This window comes from Vombatus ursinus, unplaced genomic scaffold (assembly GCF_900497805.2).
Source record: "Vombatus ursinus unplaced genomic scaffold, bare-nosed wombat genome assembly UNPS02014775.1, whole genome shotgun sequence".
Lineage (NCBI taxonomy): Eukaryota > Metazoa > Chordata > Mammalia > Diprotodontia > Vombatidae > Vombatus > Vombatus ursinus.
The window spans coordinates 8,624,342-8,639,930 of record NW_020954553.1 but is presented as its reverse complement, the minus strand read 5'-3'; the positions used below and the strand labels follow the sequence as shown (position 1 = coordinate 8,639,930).

The window sequence follows — 15,589 nt, the reverse complement described above, 5'->3', positions numbered from 1 at the left end:
CCCCCCTTCTTTCTTCCTCCTTTCCTTCCTCTTTCTTTCTCCTTCCTCCCTCTCTCTTTCTTTCTCTTCCTTCCTCCCTCCCTCCCTCCCTCCTTTCCTTCCCCCTCCCTCCTATGGCAGGGAGAGCCAAGCCACAATCTGCTCCCACACCATTGAAGCGACATAAGTAAGCAACATCTAATGAGGCGTGCAATCGTGGACGCTGTCGCCCCAGGCGTATGCCCCTCTCCTGGGAGCCACTGTGCTCCCATGCCATCTGCCCTGGCTGCCACTGTCAGAGCATGTGCACCAGTGACTGCCCCCAGGAGGATTTTCTACCAGGGACAAAGCTCCCAGACTGCCTCGGCTTCTATCAGTTGAGGATCTATAGATTTGTCCTGGCGGGCATCCCCCTCCACCCACACCAACTACACCCTCTCTGCAACGGCCAAAATAGCTCATCCCCCTGAACCTAAGCTGGCAATGAGGCTCTCTGGTCCTTGAACAGAAGACATGGAAAACCTGTCATGAAACCCGGGGCTGAAGGTGGCCTTCTGGCTCTACTGGTATAACCAATCCTCCAGATCCAAGGTTACCTCCATGCTGAAACCAGGAGGGCTTTGGTAGAGGGAACGGTTATTGATTAATAATCAATCATTAATAACAATAACCTTTAATTATTACTTTAATGAGGTATTATTATTATTATTATTAGTCCAGACCTCTTGTGATTACATCAGTGTGGAAACCAGAGCACCAATTCATCTGTAGTTCAGCATCTCAGAGAGTTGCCAGGGGGCACTGAGAGGTTAAGCAATTTGCCCAGATATGTGCTAGGAGTGAGGCTTGAACCCCTGTCTTCTCAAATCCAAGGACAGCCCACTGTCCACTGTGCCATGCTGTCTCTTTAACTATCAATAATATTAAAAACACATTTAGAAGATGCTCTCCTCAAAAAAACACCAGTGCAAACATTATTATCCCAATTAAGCCACTCGCCCAAAATCGCATCGTCAACAAGGGGCTCTCAGGACATAGGTCCTAATAGAGCAGGAAGGAATCTTAAAGATAACTCAGTCCCCCTCTTCACTTTACAGATGAAGAAACTGAGGCAGGAGATGGGAAATGCCTTGTCCAAGGCCTCCCAGCCAGTAAGTAACTCTCAGAGCATTGGTCATTGGCTCACCTTGGCACCTTTCTCACCAACAAAGCCTGGTGGTCCCCGAGGTCCTGGAGGTCCCTGGAGAAAGAAAGACCATCACACTATACCTCTACAAGGGGCCCCTCCCCTCCCAGTCACCCTTACAGCCCAGGGGACAGACGTACCATGGTGCCGGGCAAACCCCGATCGCCTGTCTCTCCCTGTGGATCAGAGAGCATGGATTATAACAGGAGAAGGCCCCAGTGCACCCTGACATATGGACTGCTGGCTGGCCAACATCTTAGCCAGGATCAGAGATTTAGAGCCAAAGGGACCTTACAGGCCAGTGAGTCTAGCCTCCTTCATTATATAGATGAAGAAAGGTTCGATGACTTGCCCAACTCACTGGGGTACTAAGTGGCACAGATGGGGTTTGAGCCCAGCCCTTTGGACCCTAAATCCAGGCAATTTTTTCATTGCACTAAAGCTGCCACTTGAGGCTATCTCTCCTAACCTTAATTCAGCAGAATTCCCAGAGGCCCAGGCAGAGATGAGGCAGAGCCAAGCCTGGAAACCAGGGCTCTGGCTCCAACCATCCCAGGGCTCTGTCCCTGAGAAGCCATGGTGGTCAGGTTTCTGTCTGGGACTCCGGCCCGGGGCAAGGGCCAAGGGTTGGCAGGAAGTGGGCTGGGATGGGGAAGAGGAACTCACCGGAGGACCTTGGACCGACAGCCCCGGAGGCCCTGGCTCACCCTGAAGAGGAGGACAAGAAACTCTGGTCTCTGACGATCCGCCGTCTGCCCCCTTGTACTTCTCTCCCTGGACCCCATCCCCCTTCCTTTCTTCCTTCTTGTCCAGCTCCCTCATCCCTCCATATTCCTTCTTGTCCTTTTCTCTGCACCATTCCTCTTGGCCTCTTCCCTGGTAGCTCTCCTCGGCCTCCCTCATCTCATCCTGGCCTTCTTTTCCTCCTTACTTATTCTCTCCCTCTTTGCCCCATCTGTCCCCCTCCCCTCCCTATTACCTGTAAACCTTTCAGCCCGGGGGGTCCTTGCATACCGGGCAGGCCGGGCTGTCCCTGAAAGACACACATGGTGGGAGGGGGTCATCACAGAGCTGGTAGCGACAGTAGGAGCCATCTAGCACAACCCATACAAGAACAGGACTGCCCCATCCCCCCCATACAATACACCCAATAAGCAGGCACCCGGTTCCAGCCTGAAGACCTCCAGGAGGGAGAGATTTGCTCGGGGCCGCACGGCTCACAGGTGCCAGGAGCAGAGTCCAAGGTCAGTCACTGGGCCATGGGGCCTCACTCATTATTATTCATAACTAATCACGAACAACGAAACACATGCATAAAACACTTCACTCCAAGCCCAGGAGATAGAGCGAGCAATATCATCCTGGTTTTGGAAGGATCCCATCCCATTTGGAGACAACGCTAAGCATCTGCTGCCCCCACCCATGCTCTCTGCCCAAACTATCCTTCTTGGGTTTGACCACAGCAGACAGGCTCCCTGCAAGCCTTCCCCTGTCCCAGCTAAATATGCTCAGTCCCATCAACCACTCCTCTCCTCAGGTCCCCTCCTTATGTGGGTTCATATGCTGGACACACACCCTACAGCTTGTCAATATCCTCCCTAAAATGGGGGCCAGGAACTGAAATCGACATTCTGCCTGCGTGTGGTCTGATGCATGTGGCACCGTCGCCTCCCTTGTGCTGGACATAGGCTTTGATTAACGTCGCCTGCCATGTCATGCTGTCAGCTCATGCTGAACTTGTGGTCCACTAAAACTCCCACATCTTTTTCAGATGAACTGTTGTCTAGCCATGCCTCTCCCATCCTGTACTTGTGGAGCTGATTTCCTGAATCCAAGAATAGGACTTTACATTTAGCCGTGTTATATTTCATCTTATTAGCCGCAGATCATAATTCCTGCTCATCCACATCTTTCTAGATCTGGCTTTCATCCTCATCTATTGTGTTAGCTTCTCCTCCCAGATTGTATCATATCCAGTTTGATAGACATGCCACGTATGTTTTCAAACGAGCAATTGATAAAAGTGGTAAACAGATCAGGGCCAGGGCCGGAAGCCACCCTAGGTGACTATGCCACAGGGAAGGGGACAAAAGGACAATGAGGACTCACCGCTTTGCCAGGCCGGCCCACGCCCTCGGGACCCTGGTCTCCCTTGGCACCAGGTTTCCCAGGAATTCCAACGACATCTGCAAACTCCCCCTGCAGTGTGGGGCAGGCATCACAGGCATCTCCCTGGGCAGAGATGGGGCAGATGGGCAGTCAGGCAGAGGGGGCTGAGCCCTGTCCAGGCTCAGGGGGCCTTGTCTGCCCCTCTACGCCCATGTGCTAGTAGGACCAACAGGCCTAGGAGACTTACAATGGTCCTCCCCACATTCAAGAGGATGGTAGCATTTAAAGCCACCTAGCACCTTTGCTATCCAGCTCCATGATTTTGTAGATGAGGAAACCTGGGTCCAGGAAAGTTAGGTGATGACCCACAGTCACCCAGGTGGTGCCAGAGCCAAGATGTGGGCCAAGATCCTCTCACCCCAAAGCCAGTGAGTGCTCCCCTCCTGTATTAGCCGTCCCCTCCTCGGCAGCACCCAATATGGTCACTCCTAGGCATGATCCCCAGGGCTCTAGTGCTTGGCAGCTTCCAGGCCTCTCTCTACAACCACCTGGAGAAGCAGACTGTCTAAGCATCTCTCTGGATTTTCAGAGGAAGAAGTTGAAGCTGGGGGATGGGGGTGGAGTCAGTAGCTGGTAGCCCCACGCTGGCCTAGCTGAGAGCTCTCAGAGCTAGGACTCCTACCTACCCGGCCTCCTGGCTCTGTGGTGCCCTCCTCCCAAACCTGTTTCTGGCAGCTCTCTGAGAGCAAAGCCCAAGGCCCAGCAGCCTTTGATTTCTGACCCTCTGTCTCATTTCATTTACTTCCTGATTTTGCTCAGGCTCTGAGCTCTCTTAAGGCCCCTGGTTATAGATAATTGGCATGATTGAGAGTGACTGGCACCCAGGCCCAATGCATGCATCTCCGGGAGGCAGCTGGCACCCCAGAGAGGCCCTGGGTGATGGCTGGTGGGAGGGCCAGGCCTCCCCTGCCTGCTGGGCCACCGGGAGGGGAAGGTGTTGATGTCCAGCACTTACTTTTTCTCCTTTGGGCCCTGGGCGACCCCTGATCCCAGGTTGTCCTGACAGCCCTGGCTGTCCCTCGGTGCCTGGCTTCCCAGGGTCTCCTGGGCTCCCTGCATCACCCTGTGTGAGATTAGAGTAGACAGGCATGGGGAGGGGAAGGCAGCCATGTGGGGCTTGAGAACATTCCCTAGAGAAGGTGGAGAAGGTCCCCCTCCAGGGGTGAGAGTAGGGCTGAACTTAGCACCCTCAGGGGCCAGAAACAGGGAGATAGGGCAGGGCAGAGAAGGTGAAAAAGAGGTGGATCCCTGTGCCAAGCCCTGTGTGTGTGTGTGTGTGTGTGTGTGTGTGTGTGTGTGTGTGAGTGTGGGTGTGGGTGTGGGTGTTGATGTGTAGGAACCAGACTTCCTAGGATCATTGGATTTACAGCTAGAAGTGACCTTAGAATGAATGAATGAATGAACGAATGAATGAATGAATGAAAGAGCATTCCTCATATTACAGATAAGAAAACTAAAGGCCAGACCGGGGCAGGGGCTTCCCTCAAAGCATAATGGTAATAAGTATCAGAGCCAGGATTTAAACCTGTGTCCTCTGACTCCCAATCCAGTATCCTTTCTTCCACCAACTCTGTCCCACTAGAAACTGTCCCTTGCCCTTCCATACAACAATACACCCACAAAGCCCCCCTTCTCACCTTCTGCCCCTTCAATCCAGGGTCCCCTGCTTTACCCTAAAGAAGAAAAGGCACACAGGAAAGGAGAGAGGCTGACATCAGTCCTCTCCAGGAGTCTCCACCCCCCAGGGATCCCAGTGGCACCGAGGGTCCTGCTGAGTCACTATCCCCTGGCCCCTCCAAGTTTCAAAGTCCTCTGGAACGCCTATAGGGGGTGCCATCCCCTATAAGCTCCCTCCCTCCCAGGCACAGAGGGCACAGACTCACCGGCTTCCCAGGCTGGCCACTACCAGGTTGTCCTGGTTCCCCTTTCTCGCCGGGGGGTCCAGGGAGGGCCCCATTATAAGTCTCTGACATGGAAGGGCACTGCTCACATGGCTCCCCCTGGCAGCAGGTAGGGACACAAGGTTAAGTGGGAAGGGGAGATACCTCCCCAAGGCCCACTCCAGCCCAGTCCCACTTCCCAGAGGCCCCTCTTCATCCCAAGCTTGGCATATCCTGGACAGATGCTCTGGACAAGCCAGGTCAAATTCTTTACCCTAGGGTTTGGAATCTGGAATTGAGGAAGGCTATAATAATAATCTGTATATGACGTGTGCATATATTTAAAATCCCATCTGAGCCTCATAGCAAGTGTGTGAAGTAGGTCCTACAGTTATTATTATCCCCAGGAAGAAAAAGGAGTCAAGAGAGGGCAGGTAAATTGTCCAAGGTCACACAGCTCGTAAGCATCAGAATCAGGATTGGGACTTAGGTGTTTCTGACTCCAGGGCAGCACAGCAGCCCCTACACCAGACTGTGCCCCATTGGCTGCTTGCTGGGGAAGGTCCTGGGAGGGGAGGTGGTCATAGGATATAGAACTGGAAAGGATCTTAGAGACCAACCCCTGATTTTACAGATGAAGAAAATGAGGCCCAGAAAGGCTAAGGGTTTGCCCAAAGTTACACAGATATCACTCTCCTCCTTCTCTACCCTGCTCCCCAACTATGTCCTATACACAGAAACACTGTGTGAACTGTCCGGGCTCTATCCTCCTCCCTCCCTCATCAGTAACTTCCAGCCTCACCTTTTCCCCTTTAATGCCAGCTGGTCCCATGGCTCCAGGAGTCCCCTATGAGAGATAGACTGTGAGAGACCAACAGAGGTGCCAACAGGTATCCCAGACCCCAAACTCAGGGCCCTCTAGTCTACCACAGGGTTGTCAAGGTCCCCCTGCTCCTTCTTCCTCCGTCTCTCTTTCCCTCTGCCCCTTGCCTTCTCCCTCCTCCATCTTCCCTCTCCTCTACTCTAGGAGAAGGCAGCTGGTTTTGGACTCCATGACACTGCCTATCCCATCCCTGGCAGTTGTGACCCACTCACCGGTTGGCCAACTGGCCCCATCTCACCAAAATTACCCTGAGAAGGAAAGCAGAGTTAAAATGGGACTGAGGCAAGGGTTCTGAGTTCCCTAGTGACATCATTTAAGACCTGCATCTTCAGCTCTCCCTCCACCCCCAGTCACACTTTCAGCTTCTCCCCAATCTCTCCTCAGCACTTACCTTCTCTCCCTTAATTCCTGTTGGGCCTGGTGCCCCAGCTTTCCCCTGAAAATACACCAAAGTAAGAAATTAGAAGGTTCTTCACCCTGATGAGAAACATCCCTGGACCTGAAGTGGGGAATGGCAGTCACCCCAACTCCTTGGAGGGAAGAGAAGTCTGCTCATGTGCCAGATGAGAAAACTGAGGCCCAAGATGGGGTTGACTCAGCCAGGGTCATATATTAAGCCAGACGTAGTGCTGGGATGAAGACCAAATAGTCTCATAGAGGAGGCCTCTCACACTGGTTGAGGGAAGGAGTCTAAGATCATGGGACTCCTGGCTTGCCCAGATACCAAGGCCAAGATTTGGGATTAATGGGGAATTCCACAGGTCTGAGGGTAGGGTCACTCACTGGGGGGCCAGGCAGTCCAAAACCTGGGAAGGTCACTTCTCCCTTGATCCCCAGCAAGTTCTGAGCACCTACGCCTGGGCTGCAGGACAGACATGGCTCCCCCTAGAAAGAAAGCCCAAGGGGGAACAGAGGGTCACTCCACCCTCCCCAGAGTCCTTCCCTTGACCCTGCCCCTTTCTTAGGCTATCACCCTCTGGAAGAATCACAGAATCTCAGAGCTGATGGGGACACCAAGGAGCACCCAGTCTAATGGGTACCTGAGCAGGAATCCCCACCACAACATCTCCAATGAAAGGTCATCCAATCTGCCCTTAATGACCCCAGTGATGGAGATCTCTTGGCCTCTAGGGGCAGCTTATTCCACTTTTTGGAGAGCTCTTATTGGTAGATCTTTCTTACACCAAGCCTAAATCTGCCCATGTAATTTCTACCCCCTGCTCCCAGTTCTGTCCTCTGGAACTAAGCATGATAAATCTATTCTTTAGTCTTTTCGGTAGCCTTCAGCCCTCCCCTTCTCTAAACTAAACACCCTCAGTTTCTCCAATGGATTTGTGTTGCCCACTTCCCTCTCCAAGCCTGGCTGCTGGTCAGAGGGTGAACTGCAACTCGTCAATGTTCTTCCTCTAATTTAACGTTTGGTGGCTTCGTCTCATTCCTGACTCACCTGTGTTCACAGCAGCCCAGATCTTCTACATATGAACTGTCATCTAGCCAGGCCTCCTCTATCTAGTACCAGTGAATTGATTTTTTTAAACCCAAGTATAGATCTTTACATTTGTCCTCATAAAATTCCATATTATTAATCTAGTTTATTGTCCTGGCTCATACGGATCCTCCTAGATTCTGAATCACCATCTACCATCTTAGTTGTTCCTATCAGCATTTGTCCGGACGGCATCTATGCCCTGATCTAAGTCATCGAAAAATGTTAAGCAAAACAGGGCCAAAGCGGGGAGGGGGAAAGAAGGGAAGGGAAGGGAATGAGCATTTATTAAGCACTTACTGTGTGCCAGGCACTGTGCTAAGCACTTTACAAATATTATCTCCATGAAGTCCTCCAATAGAGACCATTCCTCCTTCACTGCCAGACCTCACAAAGTATTATCTAGGTTCATGGCTCCTACTTTCTCACCCTCTTCACTCAACCCCTCTATTATCTGGCTTCTGCACCCCCACTAATCCTCTTCTTTCTAAGCTCATCACTGACCTACTAACCCAATCTATTAACCTTTTCCTCAATCTTCATTCTCCCTGACCTTTCTGAAGCAGCTGATATTGTGGATTACTCCTTCCACTTTGATACCCTTTCCTCCTCTGGCTTCCATGACACTGATCACGGTTCCCCTGCATCATCTTCCCTTAAGGCTCTGATCTTTCTTCACTCTCTCCCTGGCCGGTCTTACCCACTCCCACTGCTTCAATAAGCACGTCTATGCAGAATGCCTCCCAATTTATGTCTCCAGCCTCGATTTCCCTCCCTCTTACTCTGGCTCTAGTCTCTCATACACAAATGCCTATGGGATTGCTTCCCCTCGATGGCAAGGTTGGCACCCCAAACTGAACGAATCTAAAACAGAACATGTCACCTTTTCTCCTAAAGCTGCCCGCTCTCCCCAGCTTCCTTATTTATGCACTTTGTTATTGTTGTTCAGTCATTTTTCAGTCATGTCCGACTCTTTGTGACTCCATTTGGGGCTTTCTTGGCAAGGATACTGGAGCGGTTTGCCATTTCCTTCTCTAGTTCATTTTACAGATGAGGAAACTGAGGTAGACAAAGTGAAGTGACTTGCCCAGGGTCACACAGCTAGGAAGTGTCTGAGGCCGGATTTGAACTTGGAAGATGAGTCTTCCTCACTCCAGACTCTATCCGCTATGCCACCTAGCTGCCCTATTTATGTACATGGCACCACTATCCTTCCAATAAGCCTGACTTAGGACCCTGTCAATCATCTTTGACTCTTCCTTCTTCCTCACTCCACCCCCGTCCCCTAGCCAAGGAGTTGCTAAGTCCTCCAGATTCTGCCACCACAATACTTCTTGCCACATATGAGGCCTCTGGCTGCCATTATTCCTTCCCACCTGGATGACTGCAGTAGCATCCCAGCTGGCCTTTCTGCCAACATCTCTAATGCATTCTGCACGGGTGACTTGAATGAACATGCTCTGCCCTGGCCATGTGACTCCCATCCAAAACTTCTCAGTCGCATATCCATGCTCCCTGTGTCAGCCCTATCAAACCCTCTCAATTCCCCACTTTTGTCCCATCTCTCCCGGCTCTGTGACTTTGTGGCTGAAATGAACTCTCCCCATCTCAGTCTGCTGATATTCCCTCCCTTCTTCATAGTCCACTTCAGATATCAACTGCTCCATGGAGCTTTGCCCAACTTTCCCTTCTAGCCCCACTCCACAGGAAAAAGTGATTTCTCCCTCCAGAACGTTCCCAGAGTCCTTTGCCCTTACCAGAGTTCTGCTGCCCTTACCTCCTGCTGCTTGTATCATAGTTATTTGTGACACTTTATCATAAGCATCTTGAATGCAGAAACTGTATTATGTCTATCTTTCTAATGGCAAATGCCTCTAATATCTGTGATTTCATTAATCTCAATGTGCAAATCCCCCCACCCCCAATTACATAACTACCCATCTAAGCCTTCGTAGAAAAGTCCTAGCAATTAGTTGTCTGAGGCTCAGAATCATTTAATGATCTACTCAAGGTCACCTGCACAGGCAGAATTTGAACTTAGGTCTTCTTGACTAAGTCTAGAACTCTACCCACAGTGCCAGCCGCCGGGACTGGCATACAACAAGCACTTAATTCAATTTAGTAAACCTTTCCCTTTTTTTAAATTTTTAGGCAATTGGGGTTAAGTGACTTGCCCAGGGTCACACAGCTAGTAAGTGTCATGTGTTTGGTCTGAGCTGACTCCAAGGCCAGAGCTCTATCCACTGCGCCACCTAGCTGCCCCAATTTAGTAAACCTTTCTAAAGCACCTACTAGATTCTAGTCACACAGTGCCAAGGATGGAGGCTGGCCTTGTGATTTTACTAGTATAAGGAATTCAGCTTCTTTTCTGCAACTAAGAGCCTCAGGAAGTTGCTAAAAACACAGAGAGGCTGGGTAATTTGCCCAGGGTCACACAGTCAGTCAGTTAAGATGTGCTAGGGAGACAAAGACACAGTGCCTGTCCTCAGGTGGCTTATATTCTACTGGGAGGGAGGAGGAGGACAATGTGTACATAGTCAATAAAACATGCACAGAAGGAAATGCAAAGAAACTGGGGGTGAGGGGCAGAGTACTAACAAGGAGGGGTTGCGCCTGAGCTGAGCCTTCAAAGGAGTTAGGAATTCTCTAAGGCAGAGGTGGTGGCAGGCATGGGCACAGGAGCAGCAGGGAGGCCAGAGTGGCTGGAACACACAGCAGCTGGTATAGTGGAGGGAGTGAGGACTGAAGAGTGTGTGAGGAGTAATGAGAAATCAATTTAGAAAGCCAGGTTGGAGCCAGATTGGGATGGGCTTTATATAGAGCACTTTCAAATTTGCAAAGATAAGTAGGTGATCAGCGGGTGGGGTGACCTATGCTGAGATCATTTGTTTTACTGTGTGGAATTACAGGGGTGGGAGGTCCCACTTACCTTTTCACCTTTCATTCCACTGATGCCAGGTTCTCCCTGCCCAGAGACAAGAGGGGGCTTTGGTTGGGGAATGGGGCAAGGTTCAGAACCCCCAGACACCAGACAAGGGGGAGGGGAGGGGAAGGTCTCTGTCAACACCTCCTGTATGGCACTGCAGTGGGAGTGAGAGCTGGTTCTCCACCTTTTGGGGCTATTCAAAGGACAGACTGGGTCAGCTGGTACAACCCCCTTGTTTTTTCAGATGAGGAAACTGACGCCCGAGTTGAGGGCGGGGGGAGTGATCTGCCCCGAATCCCCCAGTGACAGTGGCAAGTTAGGATCTGCACCCAGACCCAGGCTCCCACACGGACTGAAGCCGGGGTCCCGCCTTGCCTGCCCCAGGCCCCCCAATACCTACCCGGTCGCCCTTCCGCCCCATAGTGCCGCCCAGGTAATCCTGAAAAAGAGGCCAGGCTGGGGTAAGGGCAGGTTGGTCTGACGGCCCCCCATCACCCCGGCCTCCCTCCCTTCCTCCCGGCCTCGCCCCGCCCGTCTGCCCCGGCCTACGAAGAGAGCCGGCTCCACCCCGGCACCCCCGAAGGGCATCCTGCCCGCACCGCACCGCAGCAGCCGCCTCCCTAGCGCAGGGGGCCGTTGCTACGGAGACGCTGGAGGGCGGGGTCGTTGCCACGGAGACGCCAGGAGGGCCAGCGCCAACTCTATGGTCCCGCCCCCTAGGGAATAAAAGGGACACCTGGCCCCTCTAGCCGGCTCGGTGATCTATGGCTCTGCCCCTGGAGAGGGAGAGGCTGCGGACCTTCTAGGAAGCCTGTCGTTGGTGGGGCTCGGCTCTGTAACCTATGGTTCTGCCCATGGGGGTTGAGGAGCTGTGGCCTTTGTAGGCCACCCCGCGCCACTGGTCTGGCTCATTTTGAATAACAGAGGCACGTTGTCCCACTTGGAGAAGGATGTAGCGAACCACCCCAGTATCTCTGCTAAGAAAACCCCAAATGGGGTCATGAAGAGTTGGACAGGACTGAAAAACGACTGAGTGACGGCAAATGGTCCCAGGAGCCTACACTATAACATAGCATTATGTCTATGGATGTGGCCCCTCTCCAGTCTCATCTGTGGTCTTGCCCATTGGGAATAGTGGGGACACACGGCCTACTAGCCCCCAGGGTAGTCTATAGCTCTGCCATTGTACATGGAGAGTACAAGGACCCCCTGGGCCCACCCCCTCCACATCAGGGATCTTGAAAAGAGAGAGAACATGGCCTCTCTGGACCGTGCCCACCAGTGGTGGTACCCATAGGGAAAACCAGGGCATATGGCTCCAACAGGCCCACACAATGATCCATGATTTTGCCCATGGACAGTGAGAGATGATGGGCCCTTCAGATCACCCCTCATCAGAGGTGCTGCCCATCAGGAATGATGGGGACATCTGGTCTCTGTTGCCCACATTATGGCTTTGCTCAGGGAGAGGCTGTGGCTCCCCCATATCAGTGGTCTTAGAATATGGGGGTACCCATAAGGAATAAATAGGAGTGTATGGTCCCACTAATCCATACTTTAATCTATGGCTTAGGGAAAGTGAGAGAGCATGGAGATAGGCGGACATGTCTATAGGAGAAATGGAGGAACATAGCCCCCACTAGTCTATTGTGATACACTTGGGGACTAATGGAGGCACATGACCCTCCTAAGCCTTCTAAGCCACCCAGAACTGTAACCAGGAACGGCCACCTGAGTTTTGTCCCAGGGTGCAAAGTTTAGAGGGTGCTAATTCACTGTTCTGGAGTACCCTTCCTCCTCTGCCCATCCCCACCATAGTGATGATCATGTCCTGGCCAGGGACAAGGTAGGGACCGGAGCTGGGGAGGGGCTCTTCACCATTTAGCAGATGCAAAACCTCAGTAGCCTGAGGCTCACTTCCTCCCCCTAGTGGCCATACCTAGATAAACCTAACCCCAAATCCATTCTGCCCCAGACACAAAAATGTTAACTTTCAGAGGCCACTCTGTGTAAATGGTCACGTCTGTGAGTATCTGCGTGCCCTCTACTCTGCCCAACAACTGCCAACCCACCTGGAGCTTGCCAGGCTCTCCCGGCTCCCCCTTTGGGCCCGGTTTTCCTGGCAGTCCCACGAAATTCTGGAGCCCCTCGGGCAGTATGGGACACACTTCACAGGGGTCACCCTGTGGGAGGAAAGAAACTGTGAAGGGAATCCTGGACCCAGGCCAGCTCTAGACCTGCCGCATTTAATTCCTATAATCACTAGCCCTGCCCAACCTTCTTCTCCACCAAGCCCAGGCTCAGTAGCTCCCCCAAGGGAGATGTGAGAACCCAGGAGTCCTGGTCCCTGCAATGGACAGACAGCACCCAGGGGGACCCTCAGCCCTGACACCTTCCATCCAGACCTCACCTTTTCTCCTTTCAGCCCTGGTATCCCTGGTTTCCCCTATTGGAAAAAAAAACATCAATGAGCAGGAGGCCCATGAGGAGGGAGGTGGCATGGTTGGAAGAGGAGCCCAAGAGGGTAGATCTACAGCTCTACCCATAGCTAGAGCTCGCCTTCTAAGCCCTTCCAGGAAATACTCACAGGCTTTCCTCCTGGACCGTCCTTCCCTGGAGACCCAGAGCTTCCCTGCAGAGAACAGCCAGAGGCAAAGGGTTAATGTGTAGGAGGAATATGAGAGGAGAGCCACAGATCACCATGTCCAACTCTCCCCATTATACAGATGGGAAAACTGAGGTCCAGAGAGGGTGAATGGTTTACCCAAGGATACATGGCCAGTCAAGGGCAGAGATGGGACCAAAATCCAAGCCTCCTGATTCCTGGTCCAAGGTTCTTTCCACTGTGCCGAATACTTGCCAGGGATCTGGACCTCCTCTTCCAGGGAGTCCTCCTCGATGCAGCGGCCCCAGGGGGAGTTCACTTCCTCAGCCCCTTCCTCCCCACTCCCTTAGCAAGCACCCTTCCCTTGTGGCAAGTTCTTCTCTCAATCCCGGCTACAGCCCAAGGGATATCAGATAATATTAATAGTAAGGGACATTATATAGACATACATGCACACACACATACATATGCATGTATATGTATGTGTATATGTATATGTATGTTGTTCTTCTCATGAATAACAATAGGACAGCAAGGTGACGCAGTGCATAGAGCGCCAGGCCTGGAGTCAGGAAGACCTGAGTTCAAATTCGACCTCAGGAACTTACTAGCTGTGTGATCCTGGGCAAGTTACTTAACCCTATTTGTCTCAGTTTCCTCATCTGTAAAATGAACTGGGGAGAAATGGCAAACCGCTCCAGTATCTTTGCCAAGAAAACCCCAAGTGGGGTCACAAAGAGTTGGACGTGACTTAAATGACTGAACAACAACAGGTCACATGTCTTTAACCCTTTAAAACGAACCCAACTCTTTTCTCACAACAGCCCAGGGAAGTTAGGAGTGTAATTTAGCATTGCGCCCATTGTACAGATAAGGAAAGTAAGGCTTGGTGAGGTGAAGTCTTAGGATCACACAGTTCAGAGGATCGTAGATTTAGAGCTGGAAGAGACCTTGGCGGCCACCAAGTTCAACCCCCTCATTTTGCAGAGGAGGAAACAAACACAGAGGAGAAGTGACTTGCCCAGGGTCACTCAGCTAACCGAGGCAGGATCTGAAGTCAGGTCTTCCTGACTCTGAAGTCAGGCACTCGTATCCACCACTCGGGTCTGCCTCATCTGCTAGGGAGTATGAGGGCCAGCACTTGATTCCAGGGCTCCTGACTCTTCCATCTGGCTCTGGCCAAATACACTTTATTCCTGGTACATCCTTCCCAGGGTGCCATTCATCCTTTCCCAGCTGCCAGTTTCAGCCCCTCTAAGTTACCTGCTATCTATTGCATGTTCCCATTTAAACATGTCATCTCCCCCATTCAAATGTAAGCTCCCTGAGGGCGGGGCCTGCTTTTGCTTTTGTAGCCCCGCTGCTTAGCTCAGGGCCTGGCATTTAATAAATTCATACTGATTGTTGATTGATTGATGTGACTTGTGGCCTCCCCAACTCTGCGTCAGAGTGGAAAGGATGATGGGTCTGAAGTCCCTGACTCACACCAGATGTGTGACCTTGGGAAGGTCACCTCTACTCCCTGGACCCTGGTTTCCACATCTGGAAAACGGGGAGAATAATCTCTGCCCCACTGGCAAAGATTGTGCGATGTTTCCGTGAGACGATGCTGGTAAAGCTGTCTGTACAAAAGCCAGCTCTTATTGATTGTAATAACACTCATCATCATCTCTCTAACTCAAATTTCCCTCTTGTCCTTGCTTCCTACAGCAGGATCGGAGGCTCTGGGTGAGGCCCAAAGGCAGCCACTTGTCACAGGGTCAGACACCCTTTTGATAGGGATGGAAAGACTGAGAAGGGGGAGCCTTCATTATTGCATGAAGCAACTTGGGGTCAGGGCCCAGAATGAGCTGGTTGGGGCTAAATTGGCCCTTCTAGGGCCCTGAACACATCCCCCCTACAGCGCCCTGCATACTAGGCAAGGCTTTGTGACTGTGAAGGGAGCCAGGGACCTGGGGGAGCTGAAAGGCGCCGGAAGCTGGGAGGAGAAGAAAATGAAAAAAATCCATTTTCTCCAGCTTATTACAGATTAATCTCCAGACTCCTGAGTTGGAGTCTGGCTAAGGCTTGGCCTCTTTCCTGGGAGGGAGACGGGCTGGGGGCGGGGACTGAGAAGCCTGTCTGGGGTTTCCATAAAACCTCTTCAGCCCTTTCCCTCCCATGTCCAGCTGTGGCCGGCTTAGCCCCGAAGCTCCCCGAGTTTACCTTGTCTCCTTTTGGACCAGCTGGGCCACCAGGGTCCCCCTGTAGGCAGAGGCAGAAATCAGACTCAGCAACCTCCCTTCAAAAGCCCTTTCTCCTCTCTTCACCTTTGGACCTCTCCTCCTGAGGGGGCTGCAGTATCTCGCCCAGACAGGAGCTGTGACACCTTCTCAGTCTGAGGATTCCTGAGGTCAGGGGTACACCTATCCCTCAGATTGGGGGCCCCTGAGGGCAGAGCTGTGTCTCCCCCTCAGAACTGGGGTCTCTGAGGTA

The 15,589-nt window shown here is 52.0% G+C and overlaps 1 protein-coding gene across 5 annotated transcripts in view; it reads right to left on the bottom strand.

The window, feature by feature from the left end:
- The window catches only part of COL16A1 (collagen type XVI alpha 1 chain), a 77,048-nt gene that overhangs the window by 44,253 nt on the left and 17,206 nt on the right, over positions 1-15,589 (bottom strand). For all 5 annotated transcript variants that reach the window (XM_027864515.1, XM_027864512.1, XM_027864516.1 and 2 more), the window contains exons 20-37: positions 15,320-15,358; positions 13,097-13,141; positions 12,920-12,955; positions 12,582-12,692; positions 10,910-10,948; positions 10,513-10,548; positions 6,881-6,982; positions 6,489-6,533; positions 6,310-6,345; positions 6,017-6,061; positions 5,218-5,334; positions 4,972-5,007; positions 4,290-4,397; positions 3,275-3,397; positions 2,145-2,198; positions 1,832-1,873; positions 1,306-1,341; positions 1,166-1,219 (exon numbers count right to left, since the gene is read on the bottom strand). In XM_027864515.1, the coding sequence (XP_027720316.1) occupies positions 1,166-1,219; positions 1,306-1,341; positions 1,832-1,873; positions 2,145-2,198; positions 3,275-3,397; positions 4,290-4,397; positions 4,972-5,007; positions 5,218-5,334; positions 6,017-6,061; positions 6,310-6,345; positions 6,489-6,533; positions 6,881-6,982; positions 10,513-10,548; positions 10,910-10,948; positions 12,582-12,692; positions 12,920-12,955; positions 13,097-13,141; positions 15,320-15,358 (1,104 nt within the window). The remainder of the gene's footprint in view (positions 1-1,165; positions 1,220-1,305; positions 1,342-1,831; positions 1,874-2,144; positions 2,199-3,274; positions 3,398-4,289; positions 4,398-4,971; positions 5,008-5,217; positions 5,335-6,016; positions 6,062-6,309; positions 6,346-6,488; positions 6,534-6,880; positions 6,983-10,512; positions 10,549-10,909; positions 10,949-12,581; positions 12,693-12,919; positions 12,956-13,096; positions 13,142-15,319; positions 15,359-15,589) is intronic.